The 21,273-nt window shown below is 48.5% G+C and overlaps 1 protein-coding gene across 1 annotated transcript; it reads left to right on the top strand.

Moving 5' to 3' along the window:
- Window positions 1-557: 557 nt before the first annotated feature.
- On the top strand, window positions 558-13,790 carry TDRD5 (tudor domain containing 5). The gene is made up of 11 exons (XM_058808071.1): window positions 558-596; window positions 1,027-1,145; window positions 1,595-1,836; window positions 2,772-3,311; window positions 4,070-4,200; window positions 7,073-7,278; window positions 7,919-8,125; window positions 8,597-8,663; window positions 9,598-9,798; window positions 10,663-10,822; window positions 13,553-13,790. The coding sequence occupies exons 1-10, from the start codon at window positions 558-560 to the stop codon at window positions 10,816-10,818; spliced, it is 1,908 nt and encodes a 635-aa protein (XP_058664054.1). The 3' UTR covers window positions 10,819-10,822; window positions 13,553-13,790.
- Window positions 13,791-21,273: the final 7,483 nt, after the last annotated feature.

Here is a 21,273-nt window from a genome sequence, read left to right as displayed (position 1 = left end):
GGCATGTTGAACCTCCAAACCTGCAACATGCTGGTTTTGTCTCATGTTTTATTCAACCAGTGGGTCCTGACTCCACCATGCCTGGCAGATGTGTTTCATTGCTAACTTTTGAAACAAGGAGATTTTTTGAGAGCACATGCTGATGAGTGTCCCAAAATTCACTGGTTCAGCTCCTGCTTTAGTCTGAAAAGTACTCCTATGTGGAAATCAGCTGTGCAGTTGAGGGGGTTTCTCAGATTTCTGTGAGCCCTTAGGAAACAGCCATTGAACCCCTCTTTAACTACAGACTGTAACCTCTGGAAAGTCAATGTCTCCTCCGTGGATTTTCCTCTCAGATGGGACTGAAAAAAAAAACAAGACTCCTCTTAATAACCACATCTGGTTTTAAATATTGTTATGTTGAAGGAACTGGTCCTGTTCAGTGTGTGGCTATTTCCTAACATGCTTTTTGTGTCTCCATTGTGGATTTTTCTCTTAGATGGGACAAAAAACCCCATAAAGGCTCCTTACAAGACTCCTCTTACAAAATACAAGACTCTTCTTAATAACAGTAGGACATGGAGGTTCTGGAGCAAGGCCAGAGAAGGGCAGTGGAGGTGGGGAAGGGTCTGGAGCACAAGCCTGATGAGTAGCCGAGGGAGCTGTGGGGAGCTCACTCTGGAGAAAATGAGGCTCAGGGGAGACCTCACCACCCTATAAAAGCACAATCACGGCAGGGTGTAGCCAGGTCAGGCCATCAGAGATAGGACAAAGGGACACACTCTCCAGCTGCACCTGGAGAGGTTTGAGTTGAACTAGGGAGAAATTTCTTCACGGCAAGGAGTGGTTAGACATTGGAACAGGCTGCCCAGGGAGGCGGGGCCATCACCTGAAGGTGTTGAAGGAAAGACTGGACATAACACTCGGTGCTCTGGTCTAGCTGACGTCGTGGTGTTGGGTCGAACTCGATCATCTCAGAGATCTTCTCCAATCATTTGGGTTTTTTCTTCTTTTTTCTTTTTTTTTTTTTTTTTTTTCTTTTTGAAGAAGACAGGAGCAACTTCCCCCGGCCGGGGCGTGGCAGCGGAAAGCCCATCCCACCTCAGCGCCGAGGGCGGTGCCGACCGCTCCCCCTCAGCGGCGCAGCAATGGCGGCCCCGGCCGGCGTGAGGGGACGAGGAGCGGCCCCGCCCCGCCCTCGCGCCCCAAAGGCGGGAAAGGCGCCGCGCAGGCGCACGGCGAGGCCGCAGCGATGGCACCGTGCGTGTGGGCACGGGGGTGCCGGCGTGGGCTGAGGGGAGCGGGGATGTCTGTGGGGATAGAGACTCTGCGAGGCTGAGGGGAGATCCCCTGCGTTTTCTGGGGGGGTTCTGCGAGGAGCACTGTCGCCGGCGGTGGGTGGGGTGTCCTCGGGCAGCATTGTGGACGTGCAGGGTGTCTGTGCTCGCAGAGGTTTAAGGGTGCATTAAACTCCAGGGATGCTGGCAAGTGAATTCAGGAGTTGTTTGTCAACCTGCTGCCAGCTTTCAGGGGCTAAGTGGGAAAAGCTAAAATTGCACGTGGTTACAAATAGCTGTGGTGCAAGTTGTCATCTCTTGTTTGTGTTCCCCTTCAGTACGGAGGCGTCGAAGCAGCAGGCGCAGCTGATGGAGGTGCTGAAGAAGGAGGTGAGGGCCATGCTGATCGCTGCCAAGGCGGGCCTGACGCCGGAGCAGCTGGAGGAGCAGTACATGGCCATGGTCTGCAAACCTCTCCCTCTGCGTGACCTGGGCTTCCAGTCCACCCTGGAGCTGGTGACACAAATGCCTGAAGTTGTCCAGATCTGTTCTTCTAAGAATGGTGCTTTAATCCTCAAAGGTGAGTTTTTGTTTCCAAATGGGTGGGAGAGTTGTTTGGAGCCTCATACTGGAATGAAGCGAGGTTCACATGTGCATATCTCTTCATCTGTTTCTCATACGACTCTTTTTTTTTTTTGTCTTTGCTATTTCTTCTTGTATTTTGATCTGTCTTTTAAGACTTTGATGTTCTTCCCTCCTAAAAAAGTCACCCATGCTTCTAGTTATTTTTGTACAATTTTTCACTTTGCACTTGGTTTAGAAACTGACATAACATTTCCTTATGTGTACACTGATAAGTATCAGTTTTTCCTGTAAATGCAAGCTACAGCAGGAGCCAAAACTAGGGATGGGGCTTCTTGAGAGAAGCTGTGAAGGTTTCTGTACCTGACCCCATAGGAAGCTTAGCTTGTATCAAAGAACCTTTCTCATTTTCTTTTTCTTTGAGGAAAAGTTGCGACAACAAGTGGCAGTTGCAAAGAGTTGATTGGGAAGGGTGAAATGGTTGGGGGCTTTTTGGGTGCTACAGTAACACAAGAAAAAGTTGTTTAGAAGCTTGGAAAAGACCTGAGCTGTTCTGCAGGGAGACCTTTGGGCAGGGGGTGCTCTGTAGAGAGAGTTTACTGTAATTCTGCTTTCCCAGCAAAACTCTCAGCAGCTTGGTTTTTGTTTGTGATCCTGCATCCAAGAATTTGACCTGCCTTCCTGCCTGGTCTGAATTTCTAGGGATGAGGGTGCAAACTGGTTGTTGGCTTTTAAAAATAGTTCAGTCCAGTCTGCAAAGGGCAAGGTTGCTGGAAATGGCTGCCATGGTTTAGTGTGATTGCTTTTGAAGGAGTCAGGTGCTTCTGGAAGGGGTGTGGAGAGGAGGAAAGAAAGGATGAAGAGGAGCTTTGCCAGCGTAGAGCTTTTAACAGTTCATTGTTCTGGTTGTCTGTTTATTTCTTTCTGTTGCAGCCATTGCAGATGACTCCACCAAAGGGATTGCCAGGCTGGTTGCCAACCAGAAAGTAAAGACACGCAAGACATCAAAGAAAACCGCCACAAAGGCAAATTCTCCTTTTCCCACTAAGTACTCTAAAAATCCACAGAGTTTCCATACCCTGAGTGCTGGGACTCCTGTCCTGCCAGCAATGGTGAAGGCTGAGCTGCAGGACCTGCTGAGCTCCTCACCACTCCTGCTGGCAGACTTGGACAAGGCTTTCCTCCGACGCTTTGGCCGGGCGTTCCAGTACAGGCAGTACGGATTTCTGTCCGTGTTTGAAGTCCTCAGGAGCGTGTCTGATTCCATTGCTGTTGAGCAAACAAAGGCAGGTTCCTTGCTGGTCCTGAGGAAGTACTTGGCAAGCAAGATAGAGCAGCAAGTGGTGCCTCAAAGTGAGGCTGAGGAAGAGGAGATGCCTCGGAGTGAAGCTGAGGAAGAAGAGGTGCCTCAAGGTGAGGCTCAGGAGGAAAAGGGGCCTCAAGGTGAGCCTCAGGAAGAAGAGATGCTGCAAGGTGAGGTGGTGTGTTTAAATGAAAGCCCCCAGCTCTTCCAACTCTATGACCAAGCAACTGCCTTTCAAGTTTCTGTTGCTGCATTTGCAGTTGCTGCAGAAGTCCTGATTCCCCTGGGCTTTGGCACAGAAGGGCTGTTGAGTGCTGCAGAAGCAGCTCTCACAAGGCAGTTGTCTTGGTAGCAGAGAATTTCCAGGAAGGTTTTTGGCACTGTTTTGTGGTGTGGGGTGAAAGGAGGGCTGATTAACCCACTCAGAGTATGGACTTGCTGAGTGTGTGTGTAGGAATTTCTAGTCATTCCAGGTGATAGGTGAAAAAGGATCTTCTCAATGTCTGCTCTGCAGGCTGCTAAAGCTTTTGCCACACACTTGTTGAGACTGAAGGTTTAGCACTGGCCTGAAAGAGACAGGATTGCAGATGCCCTCATCATTCCCATAAAGCTTATGGGAGAGGGTGGATAATCACATACAGTTCCTCCCAAATTCACAGCTTTTGAAGGGAAAATATATTTTAACATTACTCTAGCAATGGATTTTAACCTTCAGCTTGCTTACAAGAGGATTCTGAAGGATTCTTGTTTTGTTTTAACTTGCTGACACAGTGAATCCTCATTAGTGTGGTGGCTGTGAATGCTACAAGTATTGAGGAAAACAACACTAATGCTTTCAGACTTCCATTTTTTATGTTTTCCCTTTCTGCTTAATCTGCAACACTGTATCAGTCCAACAAAGAATAACACCAAATTATTGTCTTTGCAGCAGCATCTGCAGCTGAGGTGCCTTCTTTGGAGCCCACCTGTGAGACAAAGAGCTGCTGCCAGGCAGCAACTCTGATGGATTCAGAGCCAGTGCAAACACCAGCAGTAGATTTGGGTGATCACCTCAAACAGGTAAGTGGCTGGACAAATGATCTGCAGATTTTTCATGTCAGTTTCCAGGGGTGATTCTCTTTTTTACTCTCTTTGTTTCTGTTGAGTTTGCATTGTTGAGGCACGGCTGCTTCCAGACTTTTGTTTTAGATGTCTCTGGAGGCAAGCAGACTCACAGTTACCTGGTGGATGGCTTTATGTGCCATCCAGAGTCAGTCTTTTTCTGGTGTTCTGCTGATCTTGAGGTCTATCAGTTCATCCAGGCCAGTTAGGTGTTATCTTGCTGGCTTACAAGAGTGGTGATACCTTTTGGTGTAGTTACTTGTAACTGGACTTTGATAACTTTGTTGTGAGACCAGTTGTGTGAGATTTCCCCTGCTGCTGTTGACAGGGCTTCAGTGTCAGCCAGTTTGACAGAGCTGGGGAATGTTCCTCAGTGACTTTGATTCCTGCAGTCTCAAGTCTGTTATCTGGTAGGAAATTATCATTATTTTGTTTTGTTTAGCAGTGTGGTTTTAGAAAGGGCTGGAGAATAGCAGTGCAGAGGCTTCGAACTGCCAAATCTTTTTGGCAGTTTGTTTGTCCCTCCTTTATTTTTTTTCTTTTGAGCATCTTTAGGGCTTCTTTTTCTCAGGAAAATCCTCCTGCTTAGAGTTGTTTCCTCTGCCAAGCTTGTCTTGTGGCTATACCCAGCTGTACAGCTGGAGCTAGAGGTAGGGAAATAATCCCAACGGTTCTTCCTGACTTTGGTGTTTTGTGTTCTAATGAGCTTGGCAGCCTGGAGCTAGGAGTTGGACTTTGTGTAGCACTTGTGAGATTTTTGGCAGCCTGTTCTGATCCTTTAAAGAGATTGTAGTTAGGGGTGATGAGTTCCACAGGGAATTTCCCTGGGTCAAACCCCAGTCTGATTGTGTGAAGGCAGTGAAAGAGGGGATATGGTCTAGGTAGCCCCAGATTTTTGTTCCTAGGTACTGCAGACCATTTAAAGATCCTGTCAAGACAAGACTTGCAAGATGTTTGTACAACTCATTGTTATGAAACAACAAGTGTGCTGTTTTGTTTTTTAAAAAGCTCTCAAGAGGAGGAAAGCAGTTTAGAATGCGTTTGCTTGGGTGTGCAGTGGACATTTTTTCATCAGGATGCTGCAAGGTAGAGGGGAAAGATGCAACCTGATCCCTGCCCTGCTGCCAGGTGTCCTGGAAGTGTTTTCAGGGTCAGATGGGGCACAAGTGCTGAGTCCATCTGTTCAGCTCCAAGAGGATAAAGGAGACAGAGCTGCTGCTCTCAGGAGCTTTTTCTTGCTGCCATGAGAAGTGCCACTCACACCACTCTTGGCAGCTGCCAGTCCAGCTTGGAGCAAGGAGTCAGCCTCTCTTGCAAGTCATACCTCTTACAAAGCCTGATTTTACACTGTGTACACTTGCTTTATCTCTTGATAGCTTTGTTGCATTTTGTGAGCTTCTTTTCAAGTGCACATCCCCCAAGTCTTTCAAATAAATGTCTGTTGTCACTAACAATATGTGAGCAAGCATATAAAGCTCATGTGTGTCCTCAACAGTCTGACCTGGAGAGCTTCATCAGAGCAAAATTGACACTTAAAAATGCCACCATTCACAGGGACTGCACAGAGGAAGTTTGTGAAATTTGTAAGGGGTTTTTAGAGGTGATGCTGCTGCTCAGATCAGAATTCCCTCATTTGCCCCTAGACTCAAAAATGTTAACTCGCTGTTTAACTCAAAGGTTTTAGTAAAAATTTCTAGCTCCAAAAGAATTGAGGGCTTTACTCAGTCTGCAGAAGGAGACACCAGGGAAGTGGTCACAGCACCAAGCCTGCCAGAATTCAAGAAACATGTGGAAAATCCTCTCAGGCACGTGGTAGGATTCTTGGGGTGGTGCATTGCAGCTCTAGGAGCTGGACTTTGATCCTTGTGGGTGCCTTCTAACTCAAAATATGCTATGATTCTGTGATCTGCACCTTTACAAAGTGATTAAGAGAGCCACTATTGCAAAACCCCGTTGTTTGCAGCTGAATTTAGAAATAAGCAACAGGAAGTGTGCTGGAATATGAATTGCCCACACCTTGCCTGATGTTTGATGCAGTGATAATTTGTACTGTGCTCACAATAAGTAAAAATTGAAGTGGTTTTCACTTTAATCATTGGAGAAGTGCTGTCTGCTGGCACAAAGGAAAGCTCTTGAGGCAGTGAAAGTAGCTGGTGTTGGATTAAGGCTCCCGTCCATACTACTTCAAGTGAAAGAATGTTTTCAGCAGTTAGAATAATGAAAAATTGAAAGCTGTTTGAAGAGCTCACTTGTACAAATGTGTCTAAAGTGAGAGAAGAACAGAAATTGTAGATTTTGACTGGTTTTGTCTTTGGGAAGTAGCTCTAGTGTGAAAGTGGGATGTATTCATGTCTTCTGTCACTTCAGAATCATTTTCAGATGGTTTTGCAGGTTCAATCATGTACTTTTTCATGGTTATGGAATATAGAAACAATACCTTTTCAATAAAATCCATCTAAGAGGTGGGTTGGGTTTGGGGTTTGATTTTGTTTTGCATTTCAGGCAATAGTCATTCACTGCTTTTGTCTAAATATGTGACCTGACTTCAATTCCTCTCCTTTATTCCTTGCAGGAGTATGAGCAAGGTATTTTTGTTGCACCCCTCTTAACACTGGAGGGAAGAAAGAAAGAGAGTGTGAAAATGATTGTTTCTATCACAGGGAAAGTTTTCCTCCAAGTTTGCCCAATTTGTTGTGTTTCTCTGATACTCAGTAATTCACAAGTTCCCCAGGAAAGCAGAACTATTTTTTAAATTAATGGAAAGGCCAATTATGTGTGTTCAGTGCATGATGAGACATCTGAGTGCCACCTCCCCCTTATCCCCTTGTAGCATCAAGGTCTTGAGCAGTTTCCAGTGACTCCAGAAATCCCTCCAGATGCTGTTCAGGACAGAAGCCTGTGCAGTTTGCCTCCTCTGAAGAGCAGGTGCTTGGTGGGAGTCATTGTGGAGTTCGTCGTCTCTCCCAGCCAGTTCTACATCCACGTCTGCAGCACAGAAGCATCCTATAAACTGCAGGATCTGATGTTTGAGATGAGGTGGGAGCATGCTGTGGCAGTGTTTGTGCTGAGGGAGCAGGGCATTGGTGATGGTCTCTGCTGGCTTCCTGACTTGCTACAGAGATGCTGTCCTGAAACACTGCTCAAAATGTGCATCCTTTTAACTAGCAAGCAATAAGTGTGGTCACCAGCAGTTGCTGTGGTTTGTCTGTGTCCTGGCAGTTCTGAGCTTTGTAAGCCTGGAAGGGTTATGGAAAGGAGCTTGGAGGGTTCCTGCCTTGTCTGTGCAGCTGTTGCTAATGTGCTCAGTTAAGGCTTTCACTTCCACCTCCAACACTGCACCTGGGCCAGTACTGCAGAACCTGGTTCATGAGAAATGCTGATGTGTCAAGGTAATGGGAAAAAAGTAATGATGAGGATGTCTGTGTTTAGCCTCTCATTAATCCCCATTAACTAACTCTTTGTTGGACCCCAAGAGTATTGTTCAAATGTTAAAAGTTTGGGGTTGCAATTTAATTCCCATTTCAGTTTAAGTGTGGCAGAACAGAGATATAAAGGGTCTATTAAAACAAATTTTGAAAATTCATGTCATGGGGACTTTTTAAAGTCAGAATTCTTTTGGTCCTTTTTCATCTCCTGCATCCTCCTAAGGCTGGTTTCCCACTGTCATCTTTTACAGACATGTTTACTCACACAAAGTTGCTTCTGATAAATACATCATGCCTGAGTCTGCAGTGAGGCCTGGGCAGCTGTGCTGTGTCATGGTCTCCAAGTGGTGGTACCGTGTCATCATCCACCGTGTGATCAATGACCAGGAGGTGGAGGTGTTCTATGCAGACTATGGACACCTCCAGATTGTCCAGAAGTCTTGGCTGAGATTCCTCAAGTAAGTGAATTACCCATGGGCAGCAGAATTGCAGAACAGCTGTGGTTGGATTGGATTAGGTTGGATTAGGTTTCTGGAGGTCATCCTGTCCAAGCTCCCTGCTGCAGTGGGGCTGTCCAGAACAGGCTGCCTATGACCATGCTGAGATGGTTTTTGAATATTTTCCATATTTGTGTCTTCCCCCTCATTTGCCTCTCCTCATGCCTGGCTGTTGGCATTATTTAGTTCAAAATTAATGGTTTTCTATTTGTAACTTTGTCTTCACAAGGGATTTTGATGGGAATGTGCTTGGGCCAGGGAATGAATAAGGGACCAGTTGTTATTGCTGGTTTTGCTGTGCCCATTCTCTGGGTATGGAGTGTTTTCTGATGTTGCTTTGGCATTCCTCAACTGGTAGTAAAACCCAGAAGGGGAGGAAGTTCTGCTGATTGATCCCTGCTTTTGCTGTAATGATTTTGCTTTGTATTTTAGGTGGCACTACTTGAAGCTCCCTGCTCAGGCCATCCCGTGTTCCTTGGCATGGGTAAAACCTGTGGAGGTAGGTGTCCACATGCAGTTTTGTTTCTTGACATCTGTAGAGGAGTTATCAAGTAGAGGTTGTCTTTTTCTCCTTCATTTGGAGGAAGTCAGGTCCTGTTGATATTTACAGCAGAATTAGTGCTGTGACATTCAGCAGAGTGTGCTGGGTGTCTGCTCTACAAGCAATCACCCTTTCAGTGCTTTCCTTGCCATCAGAGCATTCCTGCTTATATTCCTGCAGAAACAGATGGCTACTGTGAAGCAGCACAGCAAACATTTTCCTCTCCCTGCCAGTAGTTCCCCAAGGTCCTTCTGAAGCCTCTGTTTTAAAAACTTATTCTGTAACAGAGCTTTAAGTGAGTTGGTTAGATGCACAGCCAGAGTTACAGAGGTCATAAGAAAGTTTTTCTGTGATGGAAAACTTCTTGGTCAGGAAGCCTGAGAAATACAATCTCTGAAGGAAAGCATGTGAGCAGAGTTGCTGCCTGTGTGTGTTTTTAAGGATGTTGCTTTTAAAAAGCTATTTCCCCTGGGTTTTGAAGGTTAATCACAGTTTTGCTTGTGGTGAGGCTTAGCAGCACCTTACTGACTTTTAATACCTTTAATGTTTGTAAGTGTTGAGATTTTAATGCTGTGATTCCAGGAAGTAGGAAAGAAAACCCAACAAACAACTGTATTTTAGGCAATTGGGATAAAATCACTGGTGAATGCCATGGAGCTGTGTTTGGAAGTAGGTATTTAGGGTGAAAGGGCATTCCCAGTGTAATGAGAATTGCAGGCTTTGGATAGTTTGGTTTAGTTTCATGCTGGGAAGCTTGTCTGTCTGACTTTCCTGTATTTGTCACTAGCCTGGCCTAGCTCAGCTGGCTTTTGACAAGTGGCCACCACAAGGAGAAGTCTCAGGTGTTGGATATTGTTCTGTTTATGATAACTTTACACTGTTTCCTCTTCAGGGTACGTGGTCCAGTGCAGCAATTCTCCTGTTCAAGCACCTCTGTCGCTTCAAGGAGCTCGTGGGCGTGGTGGATGAATATGTGGATGGTGTTCTGTACCTCTTCCTGTGTGACACATCCACCAAGGAGGATGTCTACTTCCACTCTGTCCTCAGGGATATGGGATATGCTGATGTCTGTGGGGAGAACATCCCTTCCCAGGTGAGGGAAGAGGCCAGTGCTGCTGAAGGGAAGGGGAAGGGAAGGATCCCTGCTTGGGTGCCTGTAAATGGGAAGGTTCTTAATGAGAAGATTCTTACCTTGAAGCAAGTGGTTTTGTGAAGAGCAAAACTGGTATTCCCTGCTTTCCTGTAGCTTTTCATTTTGTGACTGCATCCCAGTGTCCAACTCTATGTGGACAGCTTGCTTTTTGGTTAAGGTGGGGTCTGATGGTACAGCAGAGATGTTCTGTTTAGGAGAACAAACTGTGTTCAGCCTGTCTTCTAGCAATGGATTAAAAGTTGATATGGAAATGGTTTTGGTTTACAAACTGTCATATTTTGCCAGTGAAATGTACAGTGCTGGATGGCATAACCGTGGTAATTGCCTGTTGTCACACCAGTTGTAAGTCAGATCATTTGTGCTTTAGGCTTACCTGTGGCATTGTTTGCATGTCTCAGCTCACTTCTAGTAAGAACTGTGTGGATTGTGCAAACCCTTGGAAAGGAACTGCCATGATTTTGTATTTCAGCAGAAAGCTGAGTATTACAGCCTGGAGTGAATCTGTTTTATTCAGCAGATGCAGAATGCATGTTCTGGCAGGATTAGATCCTGTCATGGTATCTTTGCATGTGTAGGCCCAATTTTGGGGGAGAGGGGCTTTGCTGAGAAATTTTGCTGCTGACAAGAGAGGAGTTGATTTTCTTAATAAAGCCATTTCTGCAAGAATTTGGAGCTAACTCTTGGGTGTTGTGCACCTTCACCCATTTGCTGACCTGTTAGAGATTTGCTGCATCCTTTTATTCTCTATGGTAATTACAATGAGAAGTTTTTTTACTGTTGTGGTGTGGTTTTTGTTTGTTCTAGGAATTTGAGGAACTGAATCCTTCAGCCTTGTATGTTCAGCCCAGTGGAAAGCAGGGGAATGCTGAGGTGGTGGAGCCAGACCTTCGCTTGCAGCAGCAATCTCGAGATGCAGACAGTGAAACAGCAACCTTGAAGCTGAATGGGGCTGAGCTGTGACCAGGTGAGAGTTTGGCACAGCTGTCATTCCATGAAATCAGCTCCAGGGCTCAGCAGTGTGTTTCCCTCCTAGATCTCTCCTTGGCAAAGGATGTGTAATAATTCAGGGTAGTAGTCTGTAAATGCAGGGAAAGTCCACCAGTGCTGTGGTGAATATTTGCAGTAAAGGGTCTTGCTCATCCTAAGCTGACCTGAAAGGAAGTGATTTGCAGTCCTGATTGTTGCTGGGGATAAGGTCCTGTACAACTACAGGTTTGTTAAAAAAATAACTCTAAAGGTGAAAGTACAGCATAAGTGTGTGCTTTACACCTGGGGTTTCAGAGCAAGCTCAAAGGGAAGCCCTTGGCTATTTATCAGTTTGATCAGCTGCTGAACAGAGCTTGAGCAGAGAGTAAACCCCAGGTCTTGAGTGCAGTCTGGGGCAGTACCATTGAAACACCAGGAGCACTTGTCTACAGGTGATCTCTCCCCTTTTCTGTTATTTAAACTGTAGTATTTTCATGAGACTTTTTACTACAGGGACCAAAACACCTTTCAAGCCAATGTCAAGCCAATGTTGAAGTTTTCAGCAGTGGGGCTGCTCTGGGGCTGTTTCTGACACTGCTCTGAAAGAGCAGTAAAAGCAAGTCTAATGCTAGTAACTTGTAAAGTACCCATTTTCTTTAGGTTTTTTTCTAGGATTTTTAAGGTTTCTGTGCTAGAGAAACTCTGTGTAAGCTGTCTTGGATATTAATGTCCTTGCTCTATCAGTTTATCAAATGAGCTGAAAGACACAAAGCATCCTGTTATTGTGTGTGTTTGGAAGAAGGTAAAGTGGGGAAGACTGCAAATCTTGAGTTTGTGTTTCAAATGCAGGAATCTGGAGAGTTCCTTGCCTAGCTGCCTAAAGCAAGATCCATAAATGTCAGACACAGGTGGTGATTTGGAGACTAGAGGAATGTAAATGCATCCTGTCCCTCAGTGGGAATGGTGTGGGTGACAAGAAGAGATAAAAATAATCTAAAAATCATCTTGTAGCCTTGTCCTAACACTGATATTTTTTCCTGCATGTTAAGCAGAGGTTTTCAGTGGGCTGCTGGTATCCAGCTGAGTAGTTGGCTAATTGGGCTCTACTGATGCCTGTCTTGGCATGCTGTCAGCACTGAATTCCTGCTGCCCAGCCATCCTTGCTGCTGCAGGAGTGCCTCACAGTCCCCTTGTGCCCTGACAGCTGAAGCAGCCTAGACAGCAAGTACCCAGGTTTTGAACAGCTGTGCTTGAATTGCTGCTTGTCTCTTATTTCACTAGTTTTCTCCTCCATACTGAGCTAAAAAATACAAACATCAGCTCCCATCTGTGGCTGAGACATGAGTGAGCAGCCCTGAAATGTAAATTTAATTTGAATTCTTAAGCAAAAATGCAGAGGGGCTTCCTCTGACTCAGGTCCTGCCTCTTGCAGGAACTCCCTCTGTCATTGCCATCACTGGTTGTGCGTGGGGCTGCTGAGAGATGAGACAGCTGTTAATTCTTTGCTGAGATAGAATGCCTTGTGTCTTTGAATAATCTGTGGCTCCTTCCAGCTTGCTGTGGAGGAAAAGCTGCCCTTTGGACTGGGGGAATATTGTTGTGTAGTCTTGTTGTTCTGGTTTTTTAATTATCCATTTGCTGACCTTCCACTTCTTTGTAAATTTTGAGAGATAATTAAGATCAGGGCAGCTAATGAGCTGAGTGTGCTCTAATTGCACCCTCTCATTTTTATTTTTTTTACATACATTTGCAGACACCTCATTCTCTTGGAGAGTCCTCAGTGTCTGCTGTCTTAGTCAAGTCAGTGAAAAACCTTTACACCTCCTTTATTTACTCCAGGCAACCAGCAGAAATGAGACAAGATGACCCAGATCAGATAGAAAGTTTTTCCAGCAGGGCCCAACTTTATGAACTGTCCATCCCACTGTTGGACCATTCATGCTGTGCCCCCTTGACACTATGAACAGATTCATCAGTCAAAATGAGCTGGCAGAAAGTTGAGCAGTCTGTTACTGTGCTGTGAGTTTTGCAGCCCCTCTTGGGTATCCTGAGGCTGGTGCTGCTGGAGCAGATGGAAATGTTGGTGTTCTGTGGGCTGGAGATGCCACAATAATAAACAGCTGGATGCCATGTGTTGGGTTGACCTTTGTGCAGCAAAATGAATTTCTGGTTGTGTAATGGGAACAAAATGAATTGAGGGTTAGTTCTCTTATTGTTGGGTTTTGTTCTCTTTTCTGGGCTTTGTGCTGCTTGCATGCAGAAGTATTTGTTTCTCTACTCCAGTGTTCATTTCATACTGAATCTCCAGTCTCTCAACCGTAGCATTTTGTAAACCCTGTGAGTTCCCTGTGTGGGTGCTTGCCTTCCATCTTCCAAGTGATGGAAGAATTAACACCACCCATACAAGAGTCGCTCAGTTTACAAGGTGGATTAAGTGCCTTGCCAAAGGCAGTGGCTGTTTATGCCTTGGAAGTTTCTCTCTAGAGTTCCCTAGACAAAGCCTGCTGAGTTCACATCTGATTTCCCACCTCTGGGGAAGTGGAGGTGCAGCAGCAGGAGGAGAGGGGTCCTGGCATTAAACCTATCAGACTCATCAAACAGGTGTGCAGTAGCAAATCTTATTTCCAGGGCCTGGTGAGGTCCAGGCAGAAGGGATTTCAGTCTACTCTGGAGCTCTTGGATTTGCTTGTGTAGCTTTGATCTTTCTTTTCTGTGTTCCTTTATGCAGATGAAGCAAACATGAAGACCAACACCTTCCCAGGAGCCTCATGGTTGGCCTCTGCCATGCTCTGGGCTCTGTGACCCAGGGCCACCTCAGGAGCTGTGTGTCCCTCCTGCCCTGCTCTCTGCAGTGTTGGCAGCTGCATGATTGGCCACTTCCCTGCTTCAGTGGCTGCCCAGCCTGAGAAGGAAGGTGTGATAGGAGGGGACAAGCTGGAGCTGCTGCCAAGGAAGGCTGTCTGGAGCAGCACAGGCTCTCTGTATGACCCTGCTGTCAGGGTTTGTTTTTTGGTTTTTTTTGGTTTTTTTTTGTTCAGAAACGTTTAATCCTTGAAAAAACCTGGAGTGTGATATCTCAGGTGTGCCCAGCATGTGTGATAAATGTTAGTTTTGCTTTCAGGTAAAAGTTTTTGTTGTACCAGTGGTGTACTGAGTTACTGCTCTTTAATATAATGGTTCAGGAGAACATCCAAGTGTCACATTGTGTTATGTATCCTTTAAGTTTAAGAGAGGGAAATTGGCTGCCCGTCCCTCCTTCCTTCAGTGCATGAGCTCTTTTGACATTGTGTGGGGATGTGATTTTGGTTTTTGATACAGTGGCTGCTCTGCACACTCCTTGCTGTGAGGAGAGCTGAAGAAACTTCCTTCCCCAAGAAGAAGATGCTGTAATTTGTTGGATGTCATGTGTACAAAGTGTCAGGAATCTCATCTTAAAGAAATGGAATAAAATCTGTGAGGAATGCAGTGAGAGAGAGCCTGAAGCTTGACCATGTTTGTGTAGCTCCTTGCTTGTGGCAAGTGATCCTAAAGGGTGTTAATGCAGAGACAAGCTGGGCAAACAGAAGTGCCCTGGTTAGGAATGCTGGCATCCAGGCTTTGCTGGTACCTGGAGTGTTCCTCACATCTTCAGGGCTTCAGGGGCCATTCTGTGCCCACCTGAACCATGCCAGGGGTATCTTCCTCTGCAAACCACTAAGAAAAGCTGAGTTATACTAGCAGCAATACTGGAATGAGTAAAAGCCCAGCATAAGACATTTGTGGGTTGGACTAGTTGAGCTTTAAAGCTCTCTTCCAACCCAAACCATTGTATTAGTCCTTCCCCTTTTTTTTTCAGCATTTAAGGGTGGTTTGGGATGTGAAACAGCTAAAAACCAAAAATCTGTGGCTGGTCAGAAAGCAGCTGCTGGGAAAGCTAATGAAGGAGATGGAAGGAGAATGCTGAGGAGCAGGGGCTGTCCAACCCTGTGGGCAGCTTCAGAGGTTTCCTCACTTCTCTGCTGCCACATTTGGGTTGGGGCACTCACTGCACATTTTTGTCATTCATCACTGGGCTTGCTCACAGCTCACCCTGTGCTGCAGAGCCCCCTTTTGGTTTCAGGGAGGTGACACCTGGGGCCACGGTGGGGTGTCCTGAGAAGATCCCCAGATCCTCTTTTCACTCAGTGCCAAGTGCCTCCTGCAAGCTGGGGTGGTGAGTTTTGTGTCCCATGGGAAAGGGCTGGGGTTTGTGACCCAGGGGCCCGTGGCCCTGAGTGGGTTGCCACCTCCTCAAATTCCAGATGGTGCAGGATTCTCCCAGACCCCAACCTGCCACCTCCCTGGGCTGCAGCAGGAGCCTGATCTCGGCAGAGCTGTCAGCGTGTCCCTGCTGCTGCTGGGTCACTGCTAGGTGGCAGCCGAGGCCAGTGCTCAGAACTCAGCTCCCTGCAGCCTCCAACTCCTCCGGGGGCCTGGGAGGATGAGGGAGATGAGCTGAAGAACATCCTGCTCAGTGGGCAGGTCCCTGTGCCCTGCAGGAGCTGCCTTTGTCCCACTCTCTGCCCCCAGGCTGCCTGGGCACACAACTGGGAGCTTTGGGGGTGGGTCCCCAAAGTGCTGTCCCAGGAAATTGAGAATGGGGAGATGCCATGGGGTCTGGAAGGTGCTGTGTGGGTACTGGGAGCTTACATGTGTGCAGAAAGGTGGCAGCAAATTTGTGGGAGGGAGCCAGCAAGTGTCAAACAGTATCCCTGTGCTTTGGGAGCTCCCAAACCCAGTTTGAGTATGGAAGGAGCATATTCTGTGCATATCACTCTTTTTGCACCCTGAGTACCTGCTGAAGGTGGGATATAGGGCTTTGCTGCTATTCCATGTACCTTTCCTCATGCTGATCAGGATTTTTTTTTCTTTGAGGCTTTGCCATTCACATGTTGTCTGCTAGTGCTTGGTTAGTTTTCCATGCACTTTCAATCAAGATAAAAGGTGAAGATCTGAACCTTAACCCTGAGCCTGGACTCCCCACCCCCAGCACGTGAGGGACAGAAAACCCACCTGGAGCTGCTCCCCTGCTCTGGGTGATCTGAGCTGCTCTTCCCAGCTGTGTGCTGGCATCTCCCCTCCCAGAGCAGTTCAGCTCACATTCCTCATGCCCAGCATGTCCCTGTTTGTACATTTGTTGCCTAAGGCAGTGGAAAAAAGAACAAAGATACCTCAGGGACTGGAAAGCGATGCTGCATTCATATCCTTGCTCTTGGGCACTGCTGTGTGCCAGTGCCAGGTGGTGAGGAAGGAGGGGTGGCTGTGCCCGGCACTGGGATAAACCTTCTTGGCAATTTTTGGGGAAGCCAGAGGTGTCTGATGGAAGAATGAGGATGCTCTTCCTTCCTCGTCCTTGTGGAGCATCTCCATGGGGCACTGGGGAGCCTGGTGTGGATGTCCCTCATCCCAGGGTGTGCATGTAAAGTAGCTTGGGATGGAGCTGCTTTCCCCTCCTTTGCCCCTGGTTTCCCCCTTCCCCACAGCTGTGCTGCCAGCAGAGGTGATCAACTCAGAGTCCCTCGGGGGAGGACCAAAATGTTTAGAGGAAATTAAAAATTGAAAGGTAACGCAGCTCTGCAGCTCTCCCTAAAAGCTGGGGTGAAGCCGAACAGCAGCACGATGTGTGCTCCGGGGATTTGCTAATGGACTCGGGGACGGGAGGCTCGGGGTCAGCCCTGGCAGGTGGAGGGAGCTGTGGGGCCGGTGGCGCTGGTGGGAAGAGGGGCTGGAAATGTGGTGTTCCTGTGCCTGGGGCCACGCATGTGACAGCACAGCCACACCTGGGCCACCTCAAGAGGGACCCAGGTAGCCCTGGTGGGTCTGGGAAGGGTGAGGAGTGATGCTCCAGACAGGGATTTTGTTTTTTGGGGAGGTGTTTACGGAAGAGTTTCTCCCGGCTGCCTGGCCGCAGTGGTAACCGGGTACTTTGAGTTTTAAACGGGATGTCAGGAAGGGTTTGCCTGGCGAGGAGGATGGGAAGTGACAGCTCGCTTTGGGTGAGCAACGAGCGGCAGAGGTGGCCAAACACCTCCGTCCTTCCCTCCTTCCCTCCCTCCCGGCGCTGCAGCCGGGCAGGAGCGGAGCTCGGGTCCCCTCTGGGCACACGGGTGGTCCCAGGCTGGCCCTGCAGTGGCCGCTGTGGCTGTTTTACCCTGTGGCTGTTTTACCCTGTGGCTGTTTTACCCTGTGCCATCTCAGCGAGGGTGGCATTTTCCAAATCGATGCCTCACCCCACCGCTCTGCACTTCTGAGTCAAGCCATGCTTTGCAACGTGGGGTTCAGTCGAGAAAATCATCTGGGCTTGAAAACCAAAATTGAGTGCTTCTGACCCTAAAAACATTTGTGGTTTTATTTTTAGATGGGGGGTTTTTTTTGAGATGGAAATTGAATCTTTTCCTTGTTTGGGGAGGATAAAAGTGCATTCAACCCTGCATCAGATTGTTTCACTTGACCCACGAGTAAATGCTTGTCTTTCCTCTGACCTGGAAGGCTTTCTTTTGCTTTCCATTTGGCAAGAAAAAGGGAAAAGCCAAATCTTGGTACAGGTCACTGCAAAATAAGGTTTGGAGCTGGAGCTTTTCAGCCTAAGCGCTGTGCCAAGACCCATCAGCTCTTCCCACCAGTCCCTGGAGTGGCTCCCTTTTTTTTGCAGTAAAAAGCCCTGGTTTTGCCTTACATTTTGCTGGGATAAAATGACTGCCAGGCAGGAGAGCAGCTTCTGGCTGCTGGGTTTTGGATGAGCAGAGATGGGGACAGTGCTTGTGCCTTGCTGGCCTTTTGGAGGACATCCCTAGGATGGCTCATGCAAGCTGGCCACCACTGCATCTCTGCAAAGGCCCCTTTGGGTGGCTTTGGGGGAAATGCCAAGATATTCCTGGGGCAGGAAGGAAACACAGGGCAGCAGTTCTGCTGGAGCATCCCTCAGGTGGGAAATGTGTCAGTGCTCCTTTTGGTTGGACCAGGGCTGTGCTCTGGGGTTGGGGTTTGCTGCAAGGATCTGTGCACCCCCTGTCCCACAGAAACAGGACTGTAGGTGTCCTCCTGAGCACCCCTTGCATCCAGGTGAGGTCTCCCATCTTCTCTCCATCTTGGACCTGGCTGCTCAGGTGTTTCCTGTGTCAGTGGCACCACTCCAAGCACAGCATTCAAAGGAGAGGGAGAAAGGAGGGAGCTCCTTGTGGATGCTGTGGAATGCTTTAACCTCACAGGCAGCAAGAAGAAGGGGGGCAGATGGTGTGGGCTGTTCTGCCTCCAAATTTAGGACCACTTGGAATTGGGGCTGCTGCTGGTGAAACCCTTTCCTGGTGATGCTGCAGGAGGGGAAGATTGGCTCCTTCCTACTGACAGTGAGTTGGCAGGGTAAATGCAGAGGGCTTGGGATGGACGAGGTTCCCCCTGGCCCCTGCTGCCCTCACCCTGCGTGGGCAGCTCCTCATCCCCTCCTGCTGCCAGGAGGTTTCTGTTCTGATTCAGCTCTTGCAGGGCAGCAGCTGATTGCAGAGGGGTTGTGATCTCACTTGTGCTTTTAATCCCACTGCTGTCAAGCTCCATTAGGAGGTTTGGCATCATCTCCCTACCTCTGGGGCTGGGCTGTGTTTGCCCAGCCTGAAATGAGGACAAGTCCGGGCTATGCTGGAGCGAGCAGGGCCCGGGGAGCCAGGGCTGCTTTAGGGGCTGTGGCTGCCCCCACTGCTCTCCCCAGCACTTCCAGACACAGGAAGGGGCTGCAAGAAGTGTGAGACCAGCTCGTTGTTGTGGCCTGGCCGCTTTGGGAGCGGGATGGAGAGGAGCTGGGATGGTGGTGAGAGCCACTCCCCGGGCACTGAAGGTGCTCTGAAGCTCTCGGTGCTGCAGCCTCAGCCCACGCTCTGCTCCAGCTGCATCCGGCTGACCCGGGGCCGACCTGCCCCCGCTGCTGCTGCCGCACACGTGTGGCCGGGGCCGGGCATCCCTGCCCTGCTGCTGCATGTGGAGGGGGAGCTGGGGCTGAGAGTCCTTCCCAGCCTCACAAACTGGGCTGCACTGCTCTGCAGGGTGAGGAGAAGGTGCTGTCCCTCATCTCTGTCCTGGCCTCCGAACATGAGGAAGGGCAGGGAAGGTGGGAATGCAGAGAGCCAGAGCCATACAGGCTCCTGGGGCTGTCTGGGTGCTCATTGGGGTAATGGCTCAATCTTCCCTGATCTCCTCTCACCTGTGCCAAAGGAGAGCAGAGCCAGGCTTAGCAGCCAGTGCCAGGGTTTGGGCAGGCACTGCTGTCCTGATTATGGCCAGGGTGTGACTTTGAAAGGCTCCTGTGCAGCCAGGAAGGTTGGAGAGGGCTCTGGTGCCTAAAGAAAGAGTGGAGGAATCCTTCCAGAGGAGGTCTTAGCACTGCCCTGTGCTGGGGCTTAGGGGTACTGGTTGGGGTTGGGGTAGCACCACCGCACCCCTTGCTCCTCGCTGGTGGCTCCTGAAGCTTGCCAGTATCAGCCTGACTTCTTCCCTGTGGCTTTGTCCTGTGCTTCCCTGTCACATGGATGGTCCCTGGGAGGATGTTCCAACCAAAGCATGGAGCCTGTGTTCCCATGAGCCTGGAGAGGTGCTTGGTGTTTGTGTGGTAAGGCCATGCTTGGCTGCAAGGAGTTAATTTTCTGCTCTGTCTTTCCTACTGCACAGCACCACCCAAACTCCCCTTTTGGGGCTGGGATGGGCTTTTCCCTGTGCCTGCTGCTGGCCCAGCTTGGAGCCACACGAACCACAAATCCCACTGGGCATGTTTTCCCTACCAAGCCAGTGCTGTGTCTGTGCCCACAGTGATTGATGGGCCTCTGCCAAGACAAGCAGGGCTGTGGCTTGGCAGGCACAGAGACCCTTCAGCAATCGATGCACCAAGGAAATCCCTGGCTCTCATGAGAGCCTCACCTCCCTGCAGCCCATCTCCCCTACCCAGGGGGCACTGGAGTAGGGTAATACCTCCTTGCTGGAGAGCCCCAGGTTGCCCCCTATGTGGGGCATTTCCCTCCTGGAGCCAGGAGAAGTGGTTCAGATCCATCAAATATTTAGGCTTCATGTTTGTGGGTGTGCAAAAGGAAAGCTGTGTCTCATGCCAGAGCTGTATCCACCAGTGATGGAAAGGGCATCAGCACTTTCCCCATGTGTGGCAGTGGTCACAGGGGTCTTTGGATGAGGGAAGAGACAAGGATTTGACTCCATATTTCAGAAGGCTTGATTTATTATTTTATGATATATATTACATTAAAACCATACTAAAAGAATAGAAGAAAAGGTTCTCAGAAGGCTAGCTAAGCTAAGAATAGAATGGAATGAATAACAAAGGTTTGTGGCTCAGACAGAGAGCCGAGCTAGCTGGGCTGTAATTGTCCATTAATTATAAACATCCAACATGGGCCAATCACAGATGCACCTGTTGCATTCCACAGCAGCAGATAATCATTGTTTACAATTTGTTCCTGAAGCCTCTCAGCTTCTCAGCAGGAAAAAAATCCTAATGAAAGGATTTTCATGAAAAGATGTCTGCAACGCCCATGGGATCCCTGTGTTGGCTGGGAAAAACCCTCCCTCCTCACATGTGCTGGGCAAGGAGGGTGAAAATCAACAGGTTTTTTAATTTATCCAGGTTTTCTCCAGGCACCACCATTCTCAGAGCTGTCCCAGTGGATAGAGCTGGTGATGCTGTCCCTTCCCCCTTTTTTATCCCAACTTGCCCAGGACCCATGTGAGGGAGCCTGTTCCCTTTGTGTGGCTCACTCTGTGTCTCCTGGGGAGGATGAACCTGGAGGGATGTGTTTGCTCAGCTCAGGGCAAACATCCCAGTTTTAGACTGAAGTATGACAAAATAGACAAAATGTAATATGGGATATCTTCCCCACATCTGAACCATTTCAAGGTAAGGTAAAGTGCATCCTTAGCTCCTGGCAGGGTCTAGGAGTACACAGGTGAACTACCCAGCTTTAAATCCTGTCCCTTGATCCTCCTGGACTTTTGAGCTTCTTCCCATGCCCCTGGGATGGGGAGACTGAGCCAGCTGAAGAGGGGAAGCAGCTCTTGCTCCCAGGCTGATGCTCTGGGAGTGTGAGGGGTTAATACCATCCTGCTGCCTAATCACAGCCCCAAGCTGTAAACCCCTACCCCGGGGGAACATCACTGCAGCTCTGGAAGTAAAACACTCCAGCCTGAGCTTTAATGATACTTATCTTTGGGAAGGAGAAAACATAACTCTTGGCTAACCATATTAGCCAAGGCTCGTTCTGTCTCTCCTGCAGCTCAGAGGGATGGGCAGCCCTGAGTGTCCCTGAGCAGTGTGGGCAGCCCTGGTGCTCCACACCAGGCTGCAGTTCCTAGATAGCTGCAGTGATGTGTGACCCTGTTCACAGGGGTTCTTGGATGAGGGAAGAGATGAGGATCTGCCTCCATGTTTCAGAAGGCTGATTT

The sequence above is a fragment of the Ammospiza caudacuta genome, chromosome 7 (assembly GCF_027887145.1).
Source record: "Ammospiza caudacuta isolate bAmmCau1 chromosome 7, bAmmCau1.pri, whole genome shotgun sequence".
Lineage (NCBI taxonomy): Eukaryota > Metazoa > Chordata > Aves > Passeriformes > Passerellidae > Ammospiza > Ammospiza caudacuta.
This window is presented reverse-complemented; position numbering and strand designations above follow the sequence as displayed.

What these genes read in the sequence shown, in the direction of transcription:
- TDRD5 (XM_058808071.1), top strand. Translation starts at nt 558, where the DNA reads ATGGAGGTTCTGGAGCAAGGCCAGAGAAGGGCAGTGGAG. An exon ending in TGGTGCTTTAATCCTCAAAG is followed by an intron (nt 1,837 to 2,771) that starts GTGAGTTTTTGT and finishes TTTCTGTTGCAG; the next exon opens with CCATTGCAGATGACTCCACC. An exon ending in GATCTGATGTTTGAGATGAG is followed by an intron (nt 7,279 to 7,918) that starts GTGGGAGCATGC and finishes CATCTTTTACAG; the next exon opens with ACATGTTTACTCACACAAAG.